Here is a 20,811-nt window from a genome sequence, read left to right on the forward strand (position 1 = left end):
GACATCAAGACAACAAGGTGAAATATAGCGTGGGGGCCATTTTAATTCATTTTATTTTTATTTATAAGCGCCTTTCGGGGTACTCATGGTCACCATACAAACATAGCTCAAAGAAATCAAGCAATACAATCAAAATAACAGAACATAAAGCATTAATTGAAATGGCAAATGATGTGGGAAATGTTAAAGTGACGAGGGAGTCTAGAATAGGTGTCCGAGTTTGGATTTGAAGAGGGTAAATGAGCCTGTGTTTCGCAAGTCAGGTGGTAGTGGGTTAAAAAGATGGGGGACAGAGCGGCTGAAGGCTCTCTGTCCCCCACGGTGGACAGATGGGCAGAAGGAATGGGGGGGTTGATGGAGGATGAACATCTGAGGGAGTGGGAGGGGATGGGAACGTCAAGGAGGTCAGCAAGCTATGGCGGGGCGAGGTTATTAATGGCCTTGAAGGTGCAGATCAAGTACTTTGTATAAGTTGGGGTATTGCACATTGAGCCTGTGGACTTGTTGCAGGGCTGGAGTGATGTGAGTGGTTGGGGTCCTTGTGATAATACGGGCAGCAGAGTTCTGGATAATATAATTAATTACCATTTAATGTCATTCTTTTATTTTCATTGATATTTTTTAAATTGCTTCATCCATCCATCCATTTCCCATACTGCTTATCCTCACTAGGGTCGCTGGCATGCTGGAGCCTATCCCAGCTATCTTTGGGCGAGAGGCGGGGTACACCCTGAACTGGTCGCCAGCCAATCGCAGGGCACATATAAACAAACAGCCATTCGCACTCACATTCATACCTACGGGCAATTTAGAGTCTTCAATTAACCTACCATGCTTGTTTTTGGAATGTGGGAGGCAACCGGAGTACCCGGAGAAAACCCACGTAGGCTCGGGGAGAACATGCAAACCCCACACAGGTGAGGCCGGATTTGAACCCGGGTCCTCGGAACTGTGTGGCAGATGCGCTAACCAGTTGTTCACCGTGCCACCTAATTTGTTTCAAATTCTCACAATTTTACTTTTTTGTCTTAAAAAAAAAAATATTACTTAATTTTTAAATTAGATTTTAACTACCCTATTTTTTGTTTTTTTTAATTAATTTACAAAAACTACAATTTAATCACGAAAACCAAGATTCCACTCAGGATACTATTCTTCATCTTCTAGCCAATCGCATGACGTTTTAGCCACCTCGCTCGTATACCGGTGGCCTTGACCAACAGATGAGGTCAGAGTTTTTCGACGTCAATCAAAAAGATAAACGCTGCCTGACGCCCAGTCACTTGGCTGCTAGATGCACTGCGATACCACAACGAAGCATACTGAACAGCTCTCAAACCACACAGGTCCTTTTTCTAATATTGAAGAATTATAACACAGCAGAGGTGCCTGTGCGGAATTTCAATTGACTGCGACACTTCCTTTTGTTTTCTTGATGCCGTGTACAGTCAAACCTCCGTAGATCATCCTCAGCTGCCTGCCTGTCCTCAGGGGAAGGAAGAAACCACGTTGTTGCTTTCATGACTATTTACATACTAACCGCCTCACCCTGGGACGCGCAAATGATTTTTGCCTGCTTTTTGATTGTGGTGCAGTACGTAAACCTGTTTGGGACGTGTACAGCTACCGGGGAGACATCATGGCAGCAACACAGTGGGACAAGTGTGGCTTCTATGGGGGATGCTAAAGTTGATCACATCCTGGACAGGACTTCATTACACACAGCATGTTTGGTTGATAGCTGAGCTGACTGTGTGGAGCTCTGTTATTTGTTTCTTGTTTTATGGCAAATCAAAATAAACCTTTCAAACTAAAATGGAAGACCTCTCTCTGTCTTTTTGAGCATGTCTGGGGACTTTTTGTGGGTCTACTTATAATAGACAATCATAACAAACTTCATGTTGCTAAGGCAAAACGGCTATGGGGGCAAATTTTTTTTTAGGGACACCTGGAATTTTCAAAAATGACCTTAAAATTAACACTTCAAACCAAAATGACAGACTTCCTGTTTCCTTTTGGGCATGGCTTCTTGAGACTTTTTTGCGGGTCTACTCATGATAGCCATGCCTAAAAAAAATGTCAAAAGTGTGTGTGTACATGTGGGATAGACTCTCTGAAAATTCCACTAACAACCCAGGCAGAACCCCTCCCCAACATCCAAAGCTTATCTCTCAGTCCAGATGTTTCACTGGACTGAGAAACCGGCCCATGTCTAGCGGGTGGATGTGGAACTTTTCCTTCGTGATCAGGGCTTGACATAAACTTTTTGACATTAACACTGTGGCTAGCTGGTTTCCCAGAGTTACTACCCACGCAGCATTGTAACAAGCCACAATGTTATATTGTATGCAAGTTATTTCCAAACTGAAATACATGTCACTTGGGAGGTTCTGAGCTAGGTTTTTCCCGATCAAAATACATTCTTCAAAATAAAGTTTTCAAAATAGCTTGAGAACAAATCTATTAACTCTCTTGAACGCTCAACTGTCTGCAAAGTGTCGTAAAACTCCACCTCTTCTCTCCCACTACGGGAGCCCTGCGGCATTGTAAACTCGAGATTGAAAGTCTGTCTGTTTTTTATACAATAATAAGGGAAAATAGTTTGCTTCGATACATTTGAGTAAGCCCGTTTTGTTAAAAATGTAAGGCTGTAAATGCTTCGGTATGGAAGAAACTGGTCAGACACGAGGGTAAGTGGGTGCAAATTTATTTACGCAAATTGAACTGCTCAGCTTATCATTTTATTTATGTGGTTGGGTGGTCGGCAGAAGCGCAGTTAGATGTAGACGGCTGGCACCAGCGTTGTGTTTCGTTCTACCATTTTAATCAATGACATCTTAATAAAATAGCGATTTTTTTAGCATATTAAATTAGTGATTGAACACGATTTCGTGGCGGTGTTGTTTTGATGTTGCTACGAAATGGTAATTGATAGCAACTTCAACCAAGCTGTTTGGTAAGTCAAGCAAGATGTTTTTTTTTTTCCAATTTCCTGAAAAGTAGTCCTTTTTGAGATGCAAGGATTCTGCCCAACACCGATATTTAGCTTAAAAAATATGCAATCCAAAAGCAATTTGTACACACGTCATACTTGATATGTTTTGTCCCCCTTCAAGTTCAAAGTCTGCTTTCTTACCGTTCATGGCTGCAGGTGCTGAGAGGGGAGTCCTCCGCAAGGCTTGCTAGCTCGCAGACATCTGCAGAGAGAGAGAGAGAGAGAGAGAGAGAGAGAGAGCAGGGGACATGACTGAGTGAGTGGACCGAGTGTGTGCAGTGTGTGTAAGAGAGAGTGTATGTTTCGCATGCTCGGGGGAGTGAGCGGAGGGAGGAGGATGTTAAAAAAAAAAAAAAAAAAAAAAAAAAAAAAAAAAAATTAAAATAAAAAATAAATAAATAAATAAAATAAAATAAAAAAACGAAGGAAAAACGAGGCTCTGGAGGAAGGCGGCGTACGTCTTCGTCTCGTGTCCGACAGCATGCGGGAGCCCGAGCATACAAGCAGTCAGTCTTGATTTCCCCAGTGACATTTACAGCTTGTGCATCGACCCTCGACATCCTTCTCAGCCTCGTCCTCCTTGCTTGGCTCAGGAACAACATTAGAGATTGTTCTTTTCCCGCAGACATTAACATTTATATTGCTGATATGCTCCAAAACCAAAAGATAATCAAAAATGTACTACAGCCACCCGTCACACATTTTTCATCAAGCACATTTAGCAAGAGGTAGGTGTGGAAGTGGGTCTTGCCCAGGTTGTCTGTGAAATGCAAGCTGCTGTTATGACTAAGAAATGCCAGTAGATGGGAGCATCGCATCACTTTGGATTTGAGATCAGCACAACTTTTGAGTCGAAGTTAAAGAATAGGCGGCAAATCGCTTGTCACATCAATTATGGGGGAGAGAAATCCCAACATGTTGCATTCTGACAAGTTTAGGAACCGCACACTCGAACAGAGTATGTATATGGATGGTATAAACATAGTATGTGTGGTGGTAGGTAGTGGAAAGTGTGTGCTGCAATTGTGAGATCACGGTGCGAATGGCGAAGATCATGTAAAAAAAAAGCCACTGACGTTCAACTCAAGCCATGCACTGAAAGAGCATTGCTTACGGCACATTTTACCTCAAGCCCTTTCACAGTCTTGCTTTTGTTTTAGAATTTGAGGTGTCACAAAAGCAAATATTATTTGCGTCAAAGTCACAATTAATGGCATTTCAATGAATTTCAATGGGGAAAATTTATTTAACATAGGAGTATATTGAGTTAGGAGCTTGGTCCCAGAACAAAATAATACTTGTAAGTCAAGCTACCACTGTACTGTACTTTCTTTTCTTCTTGTGCAAACAAGGCAATCATATCCAGCCTGGTTGACAAACACTTTTGTGCCGCAAGGTGTGTTGCTAGAGAGCGGTGTCAAATACACAATAGCAGCCTCTCCTTCTTCTTTTTCTTTCTGGGTCTTCTGGTAAGAGAACACCATGGATCAGCTCGACAGGAAACATTTTGAATTGAAATTTTCGCTATGATGCGAAAGTCACATAAAGCCACATTGGCTTACTTCAGACGACAACTCAAAGACGCTTTGACTCGCCCTGCATGCTGATTGACACCTGCACTTGGATGTGCCTTTCAATGCATCACTCTGTGTTTGTGTGTGTGTGTGTGTGTATGCACGTGTGAGAGAGGGAACGTGTCAAGCACACACACTTTGCATAAAAGGACCATCCTGTTCGAATACAGGAAGCTATACCAAGCTGCTGGGAAGAAAGAAGCCAGTGTGTGCGTGCGCGTGCTTGCGTGAGTGTGTGTGTGTGCGCATTCCCGCTCATACTCAGTTTCCCCCTGTTGTGCTGGTGCAGGCGTAAATCAATGTTAGAGCTCCTTATGGCTGTAAACAACACAGACAGAACACACATGCAATTAATCCAATATTTTTTTTGGTACCTTATGTCACATAACGTGATGAAGAAGACTTTTTTTTTTTTAACTGCGAAATGTGTACTAACCCAATCTAGATGTGCCTTCCCCCCAAAAATATATAGCTAAAAACACACAGTTTTGTGAACAAATGTGACGAGAACTGCCAGAAGCCCACTTCAGACAAAATGGTTTGCCAACCTCCACAGGGCAGGGGTGAAGGTATTACAATCCACTGTTCGAAGAAGACTTCGTGAGAAAAAATACACAGGCCATACCACAAAATGCAAACTACTCATCAGCAAAAAGAATCGGAGGGCCAGATTTGATTTTGCAAAGAAGTACAGAGATGAGACACAAAAGTTTTGGAACAAAGTTTTATGGACTGATGAGACTAAGACTAACCTCTACCAAAGTGATGGAAAGGCCAAAGCATGGAGAAATAAAGGATCTGCTTATGATCCAAAACACACAAGATCATCTGTGAAGCATGGTAGAGGTCATGTCATGGCTTGGGCTTGTATGGCTGCTTCTCAAACGGGCTCACTAGTCTTTATTGATGATGCAACTCATGATGGAAGCAGCAGAATGAATTCTGAAGTCTACAAAACCACCCTAAATTAGCCTCGATCAGGTGCTCCTCGCAGGATTTCTGACAGAGGAGTGCAAAGAATGATCAGAAGAGTTGTCCAAGAGCCAAGGACCACCCGTGGAGAGCTTCAAAAAGACCTGCAATTAGCAGGTACTGTTGTCACAAGGAAAACAGTGAGTAATGTACTCCGCTGCCATGGCCTGTATGCACGCTCATCGCGCAAGACCCGATTGATGGAAAAAAAAAAAAAAAAAAAAAAAGTCAAATCTTGTTTTAAAGTTTGCTGAACAACATTGGGATAAGATAGTTAAATACTTGGAGAATATAGTCTGGTCAGATGAGAGCAAAATTAAACTGTTCGGATGCCATAATGCGCACCACGTTTGGAGGACAAATGGCAATGCACGTCACCCTAAAAACACCATACCAACTGTGAAGTTCGCAGGTAGGAACATGATGGTGTGGGGCTGCTTTTCAACAAACGGTATTGGTAAACTTCACATTATTGAAGGAAGGATGAATGGGCAAATCTTCTGCCATCTACGAGAATGATGAAAATGAAACGAGGGTGGACATTTCAGCAGGATAATAATCCAAAACATACTGCAAACGAAACTCTCAATTGGCTTCAAATAAAAAAAATAACGCTGCTAGAATGGCCCAGCCAATCCCCTGACTTTAAAAATCTATGGAAAGAACTGAAACTCAAGGTCCATAAAAGAAGCCCATGGAACCTTCAAGATTTGACGACTGCTTGTGTGGAGGAGTGGGTCAAAATCAGACCAGAGGAATGCATGCAACTAGTTTCTCCATTCAGGAGGCATCATGAAGCTGTCATTGCAAACAAAGGCTTTTGTACAATGTATTAAATAAATACCAGTTGGCGTGTTCAATACTTTTTCCCTGTCATTTCACATTATTACAGATAACTTAATTTCGGATCTTATTTGTTCTACTTTCTTTGTATGCATGTATTATTTGGGTTGCTCCTAACATTTGGTGAAATTGTCATGTCAATAGCACCTTTTAGAAATGAAAAATGGTGACGTGTTAAATACTTATTTCAGCCGCTGTATATGTGTGTGCAAATATATATATATATAACTTAATGTAATAAAATAGATTAAAACAGTTCTAATTAATACTAACTAGTATTAATTAATACCACAACAGTAAACTTGTTTTTTGGGTGAAATTTTTTTTTCGGGTACACAATATCATGATCAGGTGTACCTAATGTTGTACCATTACCCAGCACAAGCAGATGGGAAGAGACCCACCAATATTTTTTGATTTGAGAATGAAGCTTGGAGCGAGGCTGCTGTTTGTTAAATGTTTTAAGGGACAGTATTTGCTATAAACAAACAAAAAAACGCAAATGAGAAGTGGTAGGCTTCAGACGTGTACAAAAAAAAAAGACAGGTGTGTATCAGTACACACGTTAAACACACTAATCTCTCTCTCGCCGTTCAAGCGGATAACAGTAACCTTTAACAGCGGTTTTCGCAGCATAATAGACGACTCTTAAGGTGTTATTTACCTGTTGCGCAGGAACACCAGCCGGTAGTCAAGACATCCACGGGAGGGCAATTTGGCTAGCGGAGGAGGAAGGAAGGAGGGACCGAGCGAGTTTGTGTGAGGTAGCCAGGGGAGGAGCCCAGGAGTCAAGTCCCAAGTCATTTCGCGGCCAACGTCCGGCTGGGATTTTCAACATAAACACCCCACGTCATTATACAGACTGTCCTCGCTTTACTAAAGGGTTTTGTACGTAAATCGGAAGGTGTGGCGAGAGGAAAGTGGTACCCCACACACGCCACCGCAGAAAGGGAGAAAGGAGCACAAAGCAAGGCTTCAAAATAAAAGCCGGATAGATAATTAGCTTTACACTAAAAGTGTTGCAGGGAAGCGGTTGAGCACCTGACTGCAAATTTTCTTGGGGTGATTAAATCAAAGTCATAAAACAATGCCCTGACAGTGATGAGCTTGAAATAATGTCTCAATGCAATGCGACTATTTCAAAATTTACCATATATATATATATATATAAAATTTATATATATATTCAAGGTTCTGCATTTTTGAATTGACATAATTGCAGATTTTTTTGGTAACCGATCCAATCATTTACAGAAACTCCTGCTTATTCGTATTGTATTTGACCCGATCACTTGCGTATTTGTATTCATTTAAATGTCATCCCACACTTAGTCTGAATTTGTTATTATTGATCCTTGAATTTATTGTTTTGTCTTGGTTCAGAACAAAGATGCCAAACAAAAGAAGTCAGGTTTTGCGTGCAACACAAAAATATCAACCTTTTTAAACAATTCTAATAATTCTAACTATACCAACTAAAAGAGAAGCGTTTGAGCAGTAAGTCTCAGTATGTAGGTTTTCTTGAGGTATTTAAAATTAAGGTGCTTTGTTTTGTAAATACAAACTAATGACCAAGAAATTGGTTACATTTTCAAGCACAGAAAATTAGGTCAAGTAAGACTAACCGTATGTGTAGTACTTATTTTTTCTTGAAATGGTAAATATATATTATAAAAATATTTGTACAAGGATGGCCAAGATAAAAAATTTTTTTACCAGTTTTGAAATGGTTAAGTTTAAAAAAACGTTTGAGTTAGTATTTTTCGACAAGAAGAATTTATATTTTCTGTCAATTATTTAGTGGTTCAGACTTTACTGGGTTAACAGTGTCCATTTAAAAAACTAGGAATTAAATATTGGCAATAAATGGCAGTTCAGAAGACCACAGCTCTTTGCCTCACACTTTCAAAACAATAATGTGAACCGGAACGTTATTGTTTTCAGTTCTAATGATACAAAGAATGACTCCCCACTGAGTGACCGCCACAATTTATTTAGAGAACCCTCAAAACGCACAGCATCTACAGGATATTGCTCACTATAAGGTAATTAAACTTATTGAGCCAGATTCTTCATAAACAAAACAAGATTTTGCTTCAATATTGGTGTTATTTCTGACAACTGTGCAATACAAGCCTGGACACAGGAAACACTCATAAGTGCTGCAGATGGATGGCGAGCACATTCGGTAGCTGCAGCCAAGTTGCCTTCAGAAGGCTCTGAAGAGCTGGTTGGGCAGGTATCCAAGGTGAAGAAATGATGTCTGGGCCTCTCTCTCCAGGTTGGCCAACTCTTGCACCGTTGGGGCCAGCACATCCACGTGACCCTTGTAGTTGCCACCTAGCACCAAAGAACAGCAGCAGCGACGGTAAATACTAGACATGTACAGCAGGTTTTTCTCTGCTGGCCTACATTTCCAACCTAAATTCTAATATTTGTACCATGTAATTTATTCATTTATTCCCAACAGGCTATTCTCTTTATTTTGTGATATCTTTCTTGGCTGCACTGCTTCTAGTGCATCTGAATGCTAGATTTTTTTTGTCCAATCAAATTTCATCCTCTATGTATTACCATGTCAATTTAATCGACCCAAAAATGGCCTTAATAATAATAAATATTAATTACAGTGCACTTTTCAGTCCGTAAAATATCAAAGTACTACAAACACAAATAAGCAAAAAAAAAAAATGTACGGTCAGTAACAAAATAAGTTGATAATCAGTAGTGCTGGCCCACATAATTTAAAACTATATTAGCAATGATACTGAATTTTGTACTACTAGAGATTAGTTTTTCAGTTTTCAGCAAATATCTTCAAACATTTATAATGTATTTAGAAACATCTCTCTGAATTCAGTTACAGGGTCGTTAACAGAATTGTTACCGAAAACATGCCATGTACAGTTGTTAAAGGTTTTTAAACCGATTGCCACAATTTGGACCCTAGACCATAAAATGTGTACCTCCAAGTGCCTTGCGCTGGCCATAAGTGACCTTCCCGTCAAAGTCGTCCAAGGGTACCTTGATGTCCGGCTCGCACTGAGTGATGGTGCATTTGAGGTGTTCCTCAATTTCTGACAGGAGCTGTGATGGAGAGGGGGAGGAAATGGGGGTAGGAGAGAGAGAGGGGGGGAGAAAAAAAAAAAAAAAAAAAAAAAAAAAGAGACAATGATTTCTGTCACATCAACAAACCAATAACCGAAAAAAACAACGAACTCCTGAATGTGAGGGCATCAGTCACCTCTTTCTCATTGTACCAGATGGTGCAGCCTCCGTCCTGCTTCAGTCGGGTGTTGTAGCAACCTCTGCCTCGGTTTGTGCAGACATGGTACCAGACCTGTGTCACCGCAAATATTCAGTCCATTGCAAAAAAATTAAAAATACAAAAATAAAAACCCTTCCAAACACTGTTAAGACATCATTGCTGCAGCTAAATGGGTTACTGTAGGGGGACGGATAAAAAATACACAGCTCACTGAAAAAATAAAATAAACAGCTCACTGAAAATGCTAGAATCCCACAACTGCTGCCTTAAGGGGCTGCAGTAGAAATAGAAACAAGTAAACAGGAATGTATTTAAAGGGAATTACTGTATTTCTCTCTTCCCTTTATGCAAATAGACATTTATAATTGCCTAAAGATGCCACAAGATGGAGCCAAAGCACTACTTTTCAATTAGAAAGTGCTTTGGCCTGTCTAATTGAAGCTCCTTCATTCACTATAACATAGTTCTTAGTTCACAAGTACAAAAAATACACCTTACTATAATTATTTGAATATTGCAAACTCTGTCTAAACGAGCTACACTACAGCTGAGACAAAGTAAATGGAGAAGGATAAACAATTGGTTGCAGGACCACAGTCTAAATATTGGCATACGTACATGCAAGCATTTAACACACAACTGTTTCCTAAATGGGCTCCTGGATAACTGAAACATGTTTTTGGAGAATATAGAACTAAAAATAACCGTTCACTCAAAATATTGGAACACTGTATAATGTATACATATTTCTTAAACAGTAGAACTAAAAGAAAACATTGCTCAATGTAAATATTTGAATATCCTGACTTCTATTTAACAGACTGCAGTATGAGTCGAGAACCGAAGTATACAGAGGGAAAAGGTTTTTTGCAGGGCCATTGAGCAATAAAAATTAAAGCTCAGTCTAAATTTAGCAATATCGTATTTTCATGCCTTTAACACAAAACTCCATAAATGGGACGCTGGAGAAATTGAAATAATGAGTAAAATGGAAGGGAGACAAAACAGGACTTAAAAATGGAGCATCTGTGTCTTTCTACCATCCAGCCTTACCTTCTCCTTCTCCATGGCAACCAATGAGATGGCCAACCCCATTCTGCATTTAGAAAGGAAATAGGACCGCACGATAACTTTTAAGATACAGGCGATAATAGACAAATATCATGTCCGTTCAACTCGTCACCTCTCTGCTCGACCCACTCTGCCGATACGGTGGACGTAGTTCTGCTTCTCATCTGGCAGGGTGACGTTAATCACTTCAGAAAACGGAGAAAAGACTTTAGACAAGCGTGGACATGAGGCTTCATAATAATGTGTAGAAACCAATATAATTGACTACTTGGCTAGATGTCGCAATTCACAAGTTTGCCTTCTAAATGCGCTGCAGTCTTAAGTTGATACAGGAAGTGTGCATCACTCTTGTTCTCAACAGTTTCGAATTAAAAAATATTTTGAAATAAACTAGTGCCTTAACAGGTTGAAACGAAATGTAAAAAGGAAGCTAGTCCCGCACCAAGCTTTTTCCATTTAGAACAAAAAAAAGCCTCAATTTCAGAGAGCTGTGTACGTACGCCTTTAACAAAAAACTGCTGCCTAAATGGGCTGCCCATGAGATCGCAACAGGAAAAGTTTGGTGAAGGACCATTTAGCGCTACATTACAATATATATCGCTGTAATTCAAAACACGACCAGGAGTATGTACAACCTTGGTGCAAGACCATTTAGAAATACAGCTCACTAACTATTTGAAAATCACAACTGCTAAACAGGCTGCAATAGAACATGACAAGTAAACAAAGAGACTGAAAAAGTACCATTTAGAACAAAATGTAACAGCTCACTCTTAAATATTAGAATACTGTATACTCCTGCATTTAACAGAAACTGCCGCTTAAACAGGTTGCAGTATAGATGTATACATAACAGAATATACATATTTATGTGGCTGTATACAGCACGTCTGCATTGATGTTACCGTAAGGAACGCCCCGGATGTCAATCCCTCTGGCGGCAACGTCAGTACAGATCAGGAGCCTAACTTCCTTTCTCTGAGGACACAAGGGGATATCAAATCTTGGACAGCAACAAAATCGGCTGCCTGTTTGCAAGTTCCTACTTTACCTTGAAACGATCCAAGTTATTCTTCCTCTCATGGGGCTTGCGATCCCCATGGAGACAGACGCAAGAAAACTGGTGGTTTTTACTGTCTGGACCTGATGGAAAGTGACCATGTTATGGAGTTAAAAAAAAAAAAAAAAAAAAAGTCTTACTGAATCTCTTCAATTCTGATTATTGACCTCCTCCTTGCTGGATGAAGTATAGCTCCATATTGTCGCAGTCAATCTTGGTGCGGCAGAAGATGATGGCCTGGTCCATTTTGTGCTCCTTGATGGCCCTCACCGTATACTCGCCTTTCAGCACCTTGATAGCCTCAGACCACATTTCTAGAATACACAAAATAGAACATTTAGAGACGTATACATATTTATAAAAGGGGTGGTGTGGTAAGTAGAAATGCTCAGAAACCCACCTGCTGAGTTGCCACCTGGTCTGGTGTTATCTTTGGCATGGACCTCATCAGTCTAGCACAAGAGAAAAGCACAAGACAACTCATACAGTTAACTTGCCGAAAACAAAAACATGCCACATTGAAAGCATCAGTTGAAACGAGACACGCTAACATACTCTGGAGCACCCCAAAGCCCCAACTCACTCGGACGTGGTTCTTGCCCAGACGCTCCCAGAGGCGGTCGGCCTTGGGGTTGACTGGTACAACCACATGGTGCACGGTCTCGGGCACAGAGTCCTCACCCTTTAGGTCCACCCAGGTGGGGAAGTGCATGATGCGCTCCGACAACTTCTTCACGTCAAACGAGTGCAGCGTGGCCGAGCACACAATCACCTGGAACCAAAAAGGGGCCCGGGATTTGTAATTTCCATTATACATGATAATTATTCTATAGAGCAAAGCCGGACAAACTTTTATTTTATTTATTTATTATCTTAAACAGAAGGATGGGCCAGGTCATTTGGGGATTAATTTTTTTTTAAGTGATAAAAAAGTAATCTATTCAAAATTTTAATGTTGTGGTTTATTTTTATAATTCAACAATTGTTTAAAAAAAATATTTTTTAAATCAGACAAAACTGTCTATTCTAGTAATATATTTGTGTACTTATTTCAAATAAATTCACAAATTATATGAGAATGTAAAATTATACAATATGTTTTTGTTTATTTAGAACTAATTTAATAATTCACCAAATATTTAATTCAGTAAAAACATGGGATGTGTAAAATTTTTATTTTTTCAAGATTGTTTGGATTTGCAATTAATCCATTAAGTGTATGTAGTTTATTTTAATAAAATAATAATTCAGTCTCATTTGTTTGATTATTGATAATGAATTTAATTATAAATAAGTAAAAGTGTTTTATAAACTACTCAGTTTTACATATTTAAAATATTTTATTAAAGACTGCTTGATTTAATTCATAGGTGCCCTGCGATTGGCTGGCGACCAGTTCAGGGTGTACCCCGCTTCTCGCCTGAAGTTAGCTGAGATAGGCACCAGCACCCGCGACCCTAGTGAGGGTAAGCGGTTCGGAAAATGGGATGGATAAATAAAATGAGATCAACTTATTTGATTAAAACAAACAAATTGACATACATTTAACCGGTTAACTGATTTATTGAAAATAAAAAAAGTAGTAAAATAGAGAATTTTACATGTTTAAAAATATATTTTACAAACAGGTTATCATACATATCAGTTGATTAATTAATTGTTTATAAATTAGTTCATTCCTATAATGAAATAAGTTTGTTTTCATTGTTTATAATACATTTGGTTATAACTATCAATTATTTTATAAAATAAATATTTTTATGGATACTTATATAAATTTGCCTGTTTTAGTAAAATCTTTCAATTTCATTACTTACAATAAAACAACCTACCAATTGAAATGAAATAAAAACGTAATAAAACTGAATTCATGCAAAGAACGGAGTGGGCTGTACATGCTTTTGCGTATACTTTGCCCAGCCCTGTTATAGAGGACCCCCTTGCTGTACCTGCAGCCGTTTGCCGTCAGATGTCACTTGAGGGATCTGATTATGGATTCTGTTGATAAAATCTGTGTAGCCTGCTGTCAGGAGGCCATCCTGGAGAACCAACAAAACAGAACAGTCACAGCTTATTGCCCTTAGCTGTAAACAACCGCAAACTCATCCAAACGGGATTCCCGATCATCCGTACACATTCGTCCAGGACCAAAAAGCGGACTTGGGACAGGCTGAGTTTCCCGGTCGATATGAGGTCATCCAGTCTACCTGGGGTCGCCACCACAATGTCCACCTACGAGGGTGGGAGGGGACACCAATTGAAAGACAGGAACAGGAAGGGCACGTCAACTAAATTTACATGGCGGCCACGTACTCCTTGCTCCAGAGCGGCCATTTGCTCCTTAGCAGCCACTCCGCCGATCACCAGCAGCTCCCTGCACATGCAAACGTAACAATTAACATCTGTACTGGTGCATTGGCGACATATGCTGGTGAGCTGTTTGTGTTGCACATCAGGAAAAAGCAGTGACGAATAAGCAAAACGATTTACTAATGAAATCCAATAAAAGGGCTGTATGAAATTTTAAAAAATGCAATATGAAATTTAGATGAAACAAAAGTAAAACATTGCCACTTTATTCTTGAAAAGGTCATGTATAAAGGTTTTTACGAAGTAGCTTTATTGCAGTCATTTGTTATTTAAATGTTTTATTTATTTTTAAATCAGCTTTGTGCTGCTGCAACACCTGAATTTCCCTTCTGGGGTCATTAAAAGATTATCGTGGTGAGCAAAGTCCAATAACAGAACACCGCTCGGGTTCTGATCGGGGGGGCCGTTCCTCCCAATCACGCCCTTCCAGGTCTCACTGCCATTGCCCACGTGAGCATTGAAGTCCCCCAGCAGAACGATGGAGTCCCCAGCGGGAGCGCTCTCCAGCACCCCCTCTAAGGACTAGAAAAAGGGTGGGTAACTCTGAACTGGTGTTTGGTGCATAGTCACGAACAACAGTCAGGACCCGTCCCACCACCCGAAGGCGGAGGGAGGCTACCCTCTCGCCTGCACCAATGTACAGGCGCCAAGCCAGGGGGCAATAAGTATACCCACACCTGCTCGGCACCTCTCACCGTGGGCAACTCCAGAGTGGAAGAGAGTCCAATTAATTAGTAATTTTTGCATTTATGGGAGAGGGTCCAAAATATTAGAAACAGCTGTAAGCATCCCTGGCTGACAGTTTTGCATGTTACCTGAGCTTGGGATTGACCACGTATTTCTTGAACTGCGTAACGTTGTTGAGGGTCTGCTCAGCCAGTTCCTTGGATGGCTCAATGATCAGCGCCTTGGGGGCGTTGGTGGACGCCTTCACCTGACTCACCTTGGCGCTTCCTACCAAAACAAACAAAATGAATTGCTGTTTTAGTAACAAGGGCAAAGGAGGAATGCAGATTTTCTTAACATTTTGCAACATAACATTTTTAAGGGTGGCTACATTTTTAGGTCATGGATAAGGTTTCATGTTCAATTTAATGCTCCAATAGTCAGGTTAGTTACACATCTAATTTTATTTGACCAGCAGAAAACCAACAAGTACATACATTTTTTTAAGACAGGTCAGCATAGTTTTCTATGAATGCATTTTCCATATGCGCAGTATTTATAAGTACATACACATTTTGTATTATACTCTCAGTTGTTGTTCATTCAACTTTTATAGCTGTAAAATGTACTTTTTTCTGTTAAAAGAACATTTTCTCCTTCCACTTAACCTGTAGAAAAATCTTTTTGAGGCCAAAAGTAAGCATAAAACCAGAGGCTTCTGTTAGAAAGCCCAAAAAGTCAGCAAACACTTACTGGAACATCTGAACTTTATTTAGGGTTAATCAGTGGCAGTTATGTGCTGACTCTCATTTAAGAAGAGCTTGAATGTGATTGGTTCATTCTGAACACAGCCACATCCTCTGTTGCACATAGGTGACTTCCTCCCACCTCTGCTGTATATTGGTCTTAGCAAAATAAAAAGCTCGCTCCTTCCAGTTAACGAAAAAGCGTTTATCTTGCACGGTACTAACCTGTCTGTGAAGACTTCACTGTGTGACCGTCTGGCGCCTGATCCAAGGCGATAAAGCCGCTCTTGGGCGGATGCTTGAAGTCCTCCGCACCAAAGTTGAACTTCAGCTCTGCATTCTGGCACACAAAAAAAATTCAATTTTGTATGCTATGAGTTGACGGTTTATTATTTATGACCAATATTAAATGTGTTAAAGCAATACCTTGAGCACACAGGAGGTAAAGAAGGGCTGATTCCTGAGATTTTGAGGGATCTCGAAAGCCAAACCCAGATCATTACCTAGTTGGTTTGAAAAGAAACGCATAAACTGGTATTTACGACTCCTTTTAAGACTTAAAATACATACACACTTACTGGCCATAGCAATAGGGACCACGTTTAATCCAATAAGAGCCCAGTTTTTAAAAAAATTACGTTCATATTTTTTTATAATTGATGTATAATGTATTTATGGTTAAATATAATTATATACAGCGGTGGCTTGAGATACAGATTAATTTGTTCCGTGGCCACTCATATCAAAACACGTGTATAATACCTCTCAAAAGTGAGCATTATTATATTAAACATTGAGCAGATGTACCAAATTGTGTCCCAAGAGTGAACAACAATACACAACAACAACAACTACCATTTTTGGAGAACGAAATATGGCCCTTGTCCATGTCGAGGTAGCATCCAATTGTGTCATGCATGGTGAACTCCTGCAAATGACAAAAAATAGAAACATTTGATTAATAACTTCATGCAACACTGACCCTCTGAATGTAATTTTTTTTGTACCTCGCCATAGCTGTCGAATTGTTTATTGTTCGATTTCTTCCCGGTTCCACCGAAACCAAACCCGTACTTGTCAGTTCCTAGAGAGAGAGAGAGAGAGAGAGAGAGAGAGAGAGAGAGAGAAGAGGAGGAAACAAATAAAATTTAGGCTCATGCAAATTCAAAATGATAACTTTTAGTTGTTAGCATATTAAATAAAGACAAAAAAAAGTGTACCCAAGTCAAGAGCTGCCTGGCTCGTGGACCAGCCGATGCGACACAGCCCTTGGTCGTGGCAGGCGACCTCGTAGTAGTACTTCCCTGCTTACACAACCAGACAGGTTATATACATAAAATAATTCATTCACCAGATTAAGTCAAAGTCAGATTTTTTTTAATACTACATCATAGTTCGTTGAAGAGACAAATCGAGGTAGTGCAGTACACAGTTAGCCACTCGCGTTAGCCGCTTATTTACTACTAATCACATAGAGAGTCTTTTGGGGATTTTCAGTTATTAGCTGTTAACTTCTCTTTACACATGTAAAGGTGACAACCACAATCCTCTTATGTATTAAAAAAAAAAAAAAAAAAAAAAAAAAGAGGGATAAAATTTATTTTGCTGGCCCGCTTATCCTCACTAGGGTCATGGTTATGCTGGAGCCTATCGCAGGTATCTTCGAGCGAGAGGCGGGGTACACCCTGAACTGGTCGCCAGCCAATCGCAGGACACATAAATGAATAAAAAAATACAATGGAAAAAAGACTAATTAACAGTTCTGAGAGATTAAACACAGATGTATTGAACTGAGAAATTAAATATAACTGAACTTTTGTTAGGCGGCACGGTGGACAACTAGTTAAGAGCGTTTACCTCACAGTTCTGAGGAGTGGGGTTCAATCCCCGGCCCCGCCTGTGTGGAGTTTGCATATTCTCCCCGTACATGCGTGGGTTTTCTCCGGGTACTCCGGTTTCCTCCCACATCCCAAAAACACGCTTGGTACGTTAATTGACAACTCTAAATTGACCGTAGGTGTAAATGTGAGTGCGAATGGTTGTTTGTTTGTATGTGCCCTGCGATTGGTTGGCAACCAGTTCAGTGTGTACCCCGCCTCCTGCCCGATGATAGCTGGGATAGGCTCCAGCACGCCCGTGACCCTAGTGAGGAGGAGCGGCTCAGAAAATGGATGAATGGATGAACTTTTGTTGTGGTTAAGTTGCTAATGCTAGCATGTGCACTGGGAACATCCATGCTCCAGTATTTCTTATGGGTAACGTGCCCCTAGAATAGATAGTGTTTGACTTTGGAGGATGCACTGCATCGGTCTGTCACGGTGAAGAAGGAGCTGAAGCTGACCTGAAAGGCAAAGCTCTCAATTTACTGATTGATCTACATTCCTACCCTGTTGGATTTATCTCACCAAACATTATAATGAATAAACACAAAAGGAATGAAGACGTTGGTCTTTTTACTCATGAGGAGGGCGCATGGGAGATTGTTCAGGTTACAGCCTCTCAACACGCTCTAAACAATCTCTCCCGTCGCTCCTGCATTTATTTGAAAATAGGGAGGTTTCTAAGTTTACAAGACATAACGTACTAAGCTACAAGACACAACACACTAAGGGTAGGGTTTCAAGGTGAAAACATGGCACCTGCCACGTCCCGGCCACGTCCTTCTCTCAGATGATTCCTGCTGAGTCATCTTCTTGAAGGAGAGACATCTTTCTTTCTAAACATTGTCCATAATACTAATGCAAGCTAAGCAAATAAATGATAACTTCTACAATATATCTAACATACCCTCACCTATGGTCACAAGCTGTGGGACGTGACCGAAAAGAACAAGATCGCGGATACAAGTGGCCCAAATGAGCTTCCTCCGTAGGGTGTCCGAGCTCTCCCTTAAAGATAGGGTGAGAAGCACGGTCTTCCGGGAGGCGCTCAGAGTCGAGCCACTGCTCCTCTGCATCGAGAGGAGCAAGATGAGGTGGCTTGGGCATCTCGTTAGGATGCCTCCCAGACGCCTCACTGGTAAGGTGTTCCAGGCACGTCCCACCGGGAGGAGGCCCGAGGGAAGACTTAAAACACGCTGGAGAGACTACGGCTCTCTGCGGGTGAGGTGGTCAGGGCTTCCCTGCTCAAGATGCTGCACCTGCGACCCGACCTCGGATTAAGTGGAGGAAAATGGATGGATGGATGGATGGATGGGTGGGTTGCAATGCAATGGCTCACCTTTGGTAATGCCCATTGTGGAGCGGGAGCCGTGCCATTCCTTAAACTCTCGGCTCTGGCAACACAGTCCATCCGGGCCAATTGCTGAAAAAAAAGCAACAAGCAGCCAACAGGGACAGGTTTGTAAAAACTGCAACATTGAACGTTTTTGTTGTTGTTGTTGTTGCTGCTCTTCTTACCAAAGGCAGTGCTGCGGTCGTAAGGGTTCATCTGCCATTTATTGAAGACTGACAAAGAAGACACAATATCAGCATGATAACCAGAGCTTAACTCATTCACTGCTGTGGATGTTCATATTGGTCAACTGGAATCCAACTGTTTACTGCTACCGACGCATATTTCCGTCAAGTAAGTGTTTCAATGTGTACGAGTGGAAAAGGTGAGGAGCCTATGTGCAAAATTCAGGTTTGTATACCAATGTAATTATGAACAGATTCCTGTAGATGGTGGCATTGCATCACTTTGGATTTAAGGACTAACCCATGTTCTCCTGCTGATTAGTAAAGAACGGAAAAACCACAAAAACTTTCTGGTGAAAGAAGACTACTCTTTTTTTTGGTAGATTCGGTGCTTATATTTTCACAGAACAATATTTTGTGGGTCTTGAAAGATCAGTCAAAATGCTCTAAAACAACTGGCAATATGGAGACTGGGGAACTCTGCTTTGAAAACAGCTGACAGTGAATGAGTTAATTTCACACTTGATGGGTTTCAATGTAATCCTGAGACCCAACGTTTAGTATACAAGCAAAATCAATTTTCCATAATATATCTCCACTTTAGTTTTCGCAATCGAGTGACTAAGTAAAGAATATTCTCACCAGCTCCGCCAGTTTTGATGTTGGCTCTGCCTTTCTTGCCCTGCTGCTGGTCAGTCAGCGTTTCATGTACAATCTGGATTACAGGAATGCTAAAGGCCTAACAGTGAAATCATATTTTATATTATGCAGTACTGTACATCCTTTTACATTATACATGAAAGTCAGTTTAAAACAATTTGCTCAATACTCACTCCTGTTTTACCGCTCCCAGTTTCTGCTGCCTTCAGGAGAGAAGGGGACGGGGACGGGGGACGGGGACGGGTAGAAGAAAAAGTCAAATTTTCTCGCCATTAAACTGCTTTCAGTACATACGTGTATGCCCGATTAATTTTTTTAATCCAATCAGATTTCAGCCTCAATGTGCTGCCATGCCCATCTAACAATCCAGGGCCTTTGGAATCAGTAGTGCTGGTTGATGTAACTTGAACTGTATTAGCAATGGGACTGTTTCTTTCACCAGTCGGATTTCAAGTTTAGCCCTCAACGATGTCAGCATTGATTGGCTGGTCTGAGCAAAATTTGTTACAGACAACTTCGATCTGCACACATTAATACCTTTAATAATCAGCATCTCTGGTGAGTGTTATATCTCATCTTTTTTTTTAGGTTTTTGTCACGTTATTTGATAAAGATCGATTGTGAATTTTCCAGATCATGCACGTGGCACAGCTGCGTGCTGTCATGTTGCGTTTTTGTATAGTAGTAATGGTTTGTATAATTGTGACGTGATAGTGGTGGCGTTAAGAGTTGAATTCCACTGCAGGCCCAGCTACCAAATTCCCGGCCCACCACTGATAAATACTGCTTGCCTCACCATGAGGACATCTCCTCCACCCAGAATCAACGGAATGGACTCAGCTTGGATGTCAGTAGGAAGCCTGGCATACAGCAATGGCAACAAAATCATATTTATTCATTCTGAATGGCACAGCTAAGTGCATAGAGGCGGTGACAAGTAACTTACAGCCAATCCATTTCCTCCACAGCCTGCGCGATTTCGGGCATAACGCCCATTTCTACACGACACAACGATAATTTACAATTATGTTAGGTCAGTAAAACACGTTACATTCATCGCGTGGTAACGTTTGAAGTTCACCTCACCAGAAAAGGCTGCCATTATTGCTTCGAGAACCTGCCTGATCGAACGTTGACACGACTAAACAACTGGTGCACCCTTTTTAGTGGACCGAATGGAAACAGGGC

General features: G+C 40.8%; 2 protein-coding genes across 8 annotated transcripts in view; both read right to left on the reverse strand.

The window, feature by feature from the left end:
• Window positions 1-7,137, reverse strand: part of itsn2a (intersectin 2a) — a 38,799-nt gene extending 31,662 nt beyond the window's left edge. For 3 of the 7 annotated variants that reach the window (XM_061703742.1, XM_061703741.1, XM_061703737.1), the window contains exons 1-2: window positions 7,049-7,137; window positions 3,137-3,197 (exon numbers count right to left, since the gene is read on the reverse strand). In XM_061703742.1, coding sequence (XP_061559726.1) covers window positions 3,137-3,143 — 7 coding nt within the window. In that variant the 5' untranslated portion in view covers window positions 3,144-3,197; window positions 7,049-7,137. The other 4 variants (XM_061703743.1, XM_061703739.1, XM_061703738.1 and 1 more) reach the window with 3 other exon arrangements.
• Window positions 7,138-8,357: 1,220 nt separating this feature from the next.
• On the reverse strand, window positions 8,358-20,790 carry ddx1 (DEAD (Asp-Glu-Ala-Asp) box helicase 1). Its single transcript, XM_061704890.1, has 26 exons — window positions 20,710-20,790; window positions 20,570-20,621; window positions 20,420-20,483; window positions 19,797-19,826; window positions 19,606-19,702; window positions 18,964-19,011; window positions 18,785-18,868; window positions 16,786-16,869; window positions 16,573-16,649; window positions 16,421-16,493; window positions 15,992-16,068; window positions 15,791-15,905; window positions 14,969-15,107; window positions 14,097-14,157; window positions 13,917-14,015; window positions 13,733-13,822; window positions 12,367-12,555; window positions 12,184-12,235; window positions 11,951-12,097; window positions 11,775-11,866; window positions 11,629-11,701; window positions 10,836-10,908; window positions 10,706-10,748; window positions 9,629-9,724; window positions 9,351-9,471; window positions 8,358-8,724 (listed from the first exon to the last, which is right to left on the reverse strand). Exons 1-26 carry the CDS (start codon window positions 20,723-20,725, stop codon window positions 8,594-8,596), a joined length of 2,223 nt encoding a protein of 740 aa, XP_061560874.1. The 5' UTR covers window positions 20,726-20,790; the 3' UTR covers window positions 8,358-8,593.
• Between the last annotated feature and the right edge of the window lie 21 nt (window positions 20,791-20,811).

The sequence above is a fragment of the Phycodurus eques genome, chromosome 18 (assembly GCF_024500275.1).
Source record: "Phycodurus eques isolate BA_2022a chromosome 18, UOR_Pequ_1.1, whole genome shotgun sequence".
Taxonomy (NCBI): domain Eukaryota; kingdom Metazoa; phylum Chordata; class Actinopteri; order Syngnathiformes; family Syngnathidae; genus Phycodurus; species Phycodurus eques.